This window comes from Manacus candei, unplaced genomic scaffold, assembly GCF_025592945.1.
Source record: "Manacus candei isolate 608988 ecotype Guabito, Panama unplaced genomic scaffold, ASM2559294v1 h1tg000037l, whole genome shotgun sequence".
NCBI classification, from domain to species: Eukaryota; Metazoa; Chordata; class Aves; order Passeriformes; family Pipridae; genus Manacus; species Manacus candei.
In genome coordinates, this window is record NW_026138085.1 from 3,357,891 (window position 1) to 3,364,383 (window position 6,493).

The following is a 6,493-nucleotide window of genomic DNA, read 5'->3' on the forward strand; positions in this document are numbered from 1 at the left end:
TGAAGCCCCAAATTGCTCCTCTCCCTGGAACTCGAGCCAAGGTTGGAGAGTCCCAGACTCCACAGCTGCAGGCCCAGGGCACAGAACCAGGAAACTGTGGAATAGGAACCCAGGAAGGTGTTTCTAATGAGATCAGTGACAGTAAAGCTGCCCCAGGGATTCAGCAGCAGTATACCTCAGATATAATGTAGGAACTCATTACTCATTTATCGTTAATCAAGACACACTTGCCTGCAAATGGAAGCTTCTAATATTTGTAGATTTACTATGATAGAAGGAAAGCAAGTAGTAACCTATTCTGGCCACTTTAGGGCTGGCTGTGTTTGGGGTAAGATGGGAGCAGCCTGTAAGAGTTAACATTTAAACCAGGAACAAATAATTGCAGAGTCATGAAGCACAGTGTCCACAGTGGTGTGTGAAGGCAGCTGCATCTCAACACAGAACACACTCTAAGGATGAAATAATCAGTCAAGGATCTTTACAGACAAAACTATTCAGAGTTCTTGGAGCCCAAATTCTCTTTTCAAGCAGCACCAGTCACTAAATATGTCTGTAAAACAGACTATAGGTCTGTAAATATCAGTGATGTTTTAAATGTATTTTAGTTACTGGTCCTACTTTACTGGTTTCTTGAATAGCATACTTAAAACCAAAAATTAACTTAAAATAAACCAACAAACAAAAAGCCATCTTAACCCCATACCTTAATCATATTGGTAAAATACATAATTAAAAGTATTACCTTTGACAGAGCAGAGCTGCTGCTCAGATAAGAATAGTTGTTAAGTTTTCCTGTTGTGCAGTAGCTCCAGGAAGGTATTGACACATCTGGTTATCAAAGCCAATTCTCCCTGAAAAACAAAAAATCCAGATGAAGAAGAGTGCTCCTCACTTGTTTCATTACAATGTAATTCTGTTTTGAGGAGAAACAGAATTACATCTCATGCCATCATCTTTCCACTCCTCCTTGAACAGAGGCTGATGTGCCACCCAGGGGAATGGTTGCAGGGGAGCCAATTGACTGGTGCTCAGGGAACCCACTGGAAAACTTACTTTTGTCTGTGGAGAACTGGCATTTTGGCAGCAATTCCTCATTGAGCATAAGCCAGAAGTGGTATTTGGTTGACAGCACCTGGGAAGCAACGAGACACAAACTCTTGTCCTTTTGCACAGCTGGGTGGAGCCCTGTTATTTTTTGGGACTGGGAACTAGGGGAGCCAAGTAAAATGCTGAGTGACAAAGGGGTTGCTTTTTACTCTGTGCTGATTTGGCAACATCATTCTTCTTACTGTATTTCCCACCTTATTTCTCCCCACACTTTTGCTCTGCAGGTCCGTGATAGAGCATTTTCCACTTCAGCACTAAAGAAAACAGTCCCTTTCAGTTTTGTGAAGCGCATACTCCACAGGAAATATATTTCTGGGCAATTTGTTGTACGTCTGCTGAATCCGGGGCACAGGCTCAGTGACTGAACACATTTCTCACAGTAACACGAGCAAGTCTCTCTCTAACAAATGCTGCCCCTGCTGAGCTGCAGGACACATTACAGCCCACCTGCCAGGCTGGGGTTCTGCAAAGGGGTTGTAAAATTCTGAGGGCAGGAGCTACAGCTCAGACCTCAGCTCTTCAGGGACACTTAGTGATGGCACAAGGACACCACCAGAAAGTCATTTTCTTTTTTTCTGAAGCACAAATATCAGCAGTGCAGGTAGGCTTCAACTGCCAAGTGAGAACTTATTATAGTGGGTCCAAAACTACGAATAGTCAGAGCAACCATGATAGTGAAAAACTTCAGGCATAAAAAAAAATCAAATAATGAATAAGAACACAGAAAAGATTGCAGTCATATTGGCTAATTCACATGCAAAAATTTGGTCTGGTTTCTGAAATTTTAAGTGATTCTGTGACCTTCTGTGGCTGCTAAAGTGCTCTTCCTCACACAAATTGCTCAATCAAACTATTAAGGAGACTTTTAAAGACGTAAGTAGTACAGTACACACACACAGGTACACACTCTTCTATACAAATGCTTTATTAAAAATGTTTCTGGGGTGGCCTGTAACAAAACTATACTCTTGTAGTGTTAAAAAAAAAATCAAGGTAAAATGGTATCTATTACAATGTATTAATGTTTTCTATCACTCCAAAAGTCTGGTCAGTGCCCAGATGTGAACAGTTAAACTCAATGTCCATGTATGCTGCAGGTTATCCAGTTACAGATATTACTCTACACAAATGTGGAATTTCAGTCAAGTCTTGGTTTAGAAAAACTTCGTATATATTTTAAAAATTTTTTATGGCTACAGTAGAGTGTAGGAAAAATAAGCATTATTTCTAATATTTACACGAGAACAAATAGTACAGACTTTTACAAAATGACAAAAAAATACAGTACAGAAACTTTTTACAATATCTGCAATTGATACTTGGAAAGATCCAGCCTTTGGAATTGAAACCCAGAGGCAGTTAAACTTCTTACCTCCTTTTTCTTCTGCCCTCCCCCCCATCCCAGTATTCCATTTCTTTACTCAGTAGAGATGATTAATGTGAAATATTGAGATAGAGTAAATGTGATTTCCTCTTAGAGAACACATGTATTAAATATATATATATGTAGAGAGAGAGAGATACTCAGGACAAATCCTGTTTCCCTTATGTGAATAGATTTGCATGTGTAAGGAAAAAAAATTGACCCTGTAATTAGAATTGAAAGCACTAAGATCTGCACCAGCAGAAGACAATTCCACTGTATTTTGTTAGGTTTCCCTTCAGCTTCAATATTCCTGTTGTGTCCATGCTGATGTTGCTTTCCTTCACAGCCACATCCCCCCTGGGGCTGGAAGGGGGTCAGACTTTTGGCAGTGCCTGCACTAGTGTGAGAGACAACCAAAGACAGCCCTCACCATTCAAGTGCTGGTTGTTACTCACTAGACAGCAGTTTTTATTCTGGATCCTTCACAGCTTTGACCAAGTAAGAGCTTGCTAAGCATGTCTAGTGCAGGCAGCCTGTACTGGCAACAGAGGATATTCAAAGACACAACCACATTTCTGTGAGCACTTTAAAAAGCACAGCAGTGTCAGTGCCGTGCCAGAAAGAGCTTCCTGCCCAAGGCAAACAGGAACTTCTCAAGGACATCAGTAGAGGACCCTGGTTGGCAGCAGCACAATCAGTGTCTGAGGAGAACTTTTCACTGTTCTCACTGTTATGATCCCTGATTTTTCACGTGGAGCTGCCAAATGTGGAGTGTTTGTGGTTTCAGTGAGTGCAACAAGCTTGTGGCTGTCAGAAGGAAGGGTGTAGAGGGTCCTAGAGACAACAGGCTAATACTAATCACCTGCCCACGGGTCACCTCCTCTCATAAATAACTATCCTTTAGCATCTTAGAATCCTTCATTTAAACCTCTGTCCCTTCCCTGGAGTACAGTGTGTTGTTGGTGCTGATACTGCTGTAAAAATGGGTGTTAAACTGGTTGAGCACGGAGTTGCCGTGGCCAAGGTGAGGGGAAGGCATGGAATTGGACCACTCTCCCGCCCCGTGGCTGGGGATACCGGAGAGGGGGGAGTAGGAATTAAAGCCTGCCATGTTCTGCCCCATTTTGTCAATGGGGTCAGAGCTGAGTCCCAGGGGCCCCGAGCGGCCCCCCGAGCTGGCGCTGCTCACGTAGGCCGTCATGCTGGAGAGGAAGTTACCGAGGCACGGGCTGCTGGACGAGGGAGGGGGAGACTCCTTCTCGGGGGAGTTGTCAGCCCCAGGGGGTGAGTTTTCCAAGATGTCCTGGTGCTCTGCAGCTTTGGGGCTGCCAGTCAGGGTGCTGTCCTCTGATTTCTCAGCTCCGAGCGTGGCAGCACTCGCCTCGATGTCAGACTTCCTCTTCCTCTTCCTGCGAAAGTTCCCGTTGTCAAACATCTTTTCACAGTTTGGGTCCAGAGTCCAGTAGTTCCCTTTTCCTGTCAAAGAGAATGAAAGTGCATTTTTAGTATAAAAGTATGCACACAAACAGAAAACAGCAATCACCTAGGGCTTTACAGTGTTTCTCCCCTTTCATAGAATCTGAACAATTGCATGAGCAAAACATATTTCTTAGTCATTGAAAACCAGAAGCCCGTTGAATTCTGAAAAAAAAAAATAAAATAAAGTCTTGGGCTGTATTCTTTAGCCCACATGTAAGACTACAAGTGGAGCCACTAGGAGGGCTTTAATGTTTTGTTTTCTTGGTGAGGGAAGGATGTTTTCAGTATGCAGTTGGTCTTCTGAATTTATGGCAGAGAGTAATCAAATCCCATACTGGGCTGTTCCTCCAGATTCAGTGGGGGAGGATATCTTTCTAAAAACATAAACCCAGATTTTTGTCCCTCTGTTGCAGCATAATTGAGTGTGTTTTAAATGCTCCCAATAGTTCTTAACAGCTACTGACAAAAAACAATAAATAATGGAATATCTGACGGCATATCAGCCAAGGGGTCGGACATGGCAGAGGTGTGATTCCAAGGAAAGCACTATTTGCAACAAACAAAATGAAAGCAGCCTGTTCTCCTCTGGAAAATCAATATTGACTCCCTAAAGCTATTGGATTTCTTTGACAAATCTGAATTTGCCTTATCCCCTTTCCATCAAATCCTGGTTAAGTTTGGCTGAAGTCATGCATTACACCAAACGGGTCCTGAATGTGCCTTGCCCAGTTGGAATGCTCCATTGATCTGGGCTCAGGAAGACCCAGAGCAGGACAGAATTCCCTTCCCCTCAGAGATGTCACAGCAACACTAATTCACACCTGAATTACACTCAGCTGCCTTCTAGCTCAGACCTCTGCAAATCGAAGTGCTACTCTGTGTTTGTCCTCAATCCAGGCTGTTATTAAGTGCTTCCTTACACTCTTAAGGGTGGGTCATCACAGTCTCTTTACAACTGGGCATTTTTAAATGGACCAAGTTTAATTAGAGGGGAGAGAGAAGAGGGGAGAGAGATGTACCTGGATCATCTTCGTCTCGAGGCACCTTCTTGAAGCAGTCGTTGAGGGACAGGTTGTGCCGGATGGAGTTCTGCCAGCCAGCCTTGCTCTTGTTGTAGAAGGGGAAGTTGTCAGCCACGTACTGGTAGATCTGGCTCAGAGTCAGCCTCTTGTCAGGAGCCCCGTGGATTGCCATGGCGATGAGGGCAGAGTAGGAGTAGGGTGGTCTGACCAACTTCATGAGCTCCTCTTGGGACGGCAGAGGCAGCCAGCCGAGGTCAGTGCCCCCCAGGCCGTGCATGTTGGGCAGGAGCTGCCTCTGCACGCCGTAGGACTGAGGAATGAAGGGGCTGGCGTTGGATCCCGGCAGGTAGGGCGGGGGGGTCATGGAGGGGCCGTTCAGCCACAGGTAGGGGTTGGGAGTGGCGCCGTAATCCGTCGTCTCGAAGGTGCTCGGCCTCTGGGGACTGGGGACGTTCTGCGGATGGAAGAAGTTCTCGTAGTAGATGTTCATCTCGGGAGGCTCCTGGCCGATATTTGGGAACTGTGGGCTGCAGCGTGGTGGGGAGTGGGGCTGTGGGTCGAAGAAGCTCATGCTCCAGCCCGGCAGGAGGTTGTGACACACCTGTGCTAGTGCTCTTTCCCGGACAGGTGCATCACCTGCGCCCTGCCCTAGCTACTTATGCACCTGTAAATGTTTCAGCCAGCGCTGCAGGCTCCACCCCACAGCCCTGAGTGGCTGCAGATGAGGACGATATCCTTTTTGGAATGCTGGCAGTCCCGGGCAGTCACTGATGTCACATCAACCAAATGGGAAAGTTACAACTGGTTATCTTCTCACCTGAATGAAGGAATTTTCCACTAATGTCATACACATAAAGAAAGCCCAAGGTGCCTTGAAGTTAAAACTCATCAGAGATCCTCTTCCTACCTTTCACAGCGAAGCTTTAACATTTAGTATTTTTTTTTAATTAAAAAAAGCCATTTTGTGCTGCTGTTAGTAACAGCTCAGAATGCAAAAGCCATTGTCACTAGTCAATAAAACAGTAGGGATATATATGCTTTAAAAAAAAAGAGAAAAGAAAAGAGAAAAGAAAAGAAAAAAGAAAAGGTCAGACCTTTTCCTTTTGTAACTTTAATTGCAGAGTTGCTTGTACTTCCCCCTAGGCAATCACAGTACTACAGGCAAACTCTGTAGCTGGTTACTCACGTGAGTAATCTTACTGATAGAAAGGGAATTAACTCCCTAAAGTAAGGATTAATCTTCTGAGCAAAAAAAAAATTCGGCTTAATCATCAAACCTTTCTTTAAAACTTAAATTGGTGAACTGAGATGGGAAATCATTATGTGCTGCTTCCTCTCTGCTGCAGGATTGGTGCAGAGAGCTCATAAAACCTCTTAGCACAATTTCCAAACAGGAAAGGGGTGGCAGTGTTTGGCTCCTCTCAGCTAAGTTCCAGTAACTTCATTTGTAGCTGTACAGGCAAAAGTTGATTCCTTAAATTAGGTGACAAGGAAAAAAATTCTGTCCCCTTTTTTGACT

General features: G+C 44.4%; 1 protein-coding gene across 1 annotated transcript; it reads right to left on the reverse strand.

Annotated features, from left to right (window-relative positions):
* Positions 1-1,546: 1,546 nt before the first annotated feature.
* On the reverse strand, positions 1,547-5,643 carry FOXI1 (forkhead box I1). The gene is made up of 2 exons (XM_051793733.1): positions 4,972-5,643; positions 1,547-3,949 (listed from the first exon to the last, which is right to left on the reverse strand). The coding sequence occupies exons 1-2, from the start codon at positions 5,543-5,545 to the stop codon at positions 3,396-3,398; spliced, it is 1,128 nt and encodes a 375-aa protein (XP_051649693.1). The 5' UTR covers positions 5,546-5,643; the 3' UTR covers positions 1,547-3,395.
* Positions 5,644-6,493: the final 850 nt, after the last annotated feature.

Bases quoted from the DNA above. Each gene is read 5' to 3' on its own strand.
- FOXI1 (XM_051793733.1), bottom strand. From the start codon at position 5,545: ATGAGCTTCTTCGACCCACAGCCCCACTCCCCACCACGCTGCAGCCCA. The intron at 3,950-4,971 runs GTACATCTCTCT...TCTCTTTGACAG, and splicing joins TCGAGACGAAGATGATCCAG to GAAAAGGGAACTACTGGACT.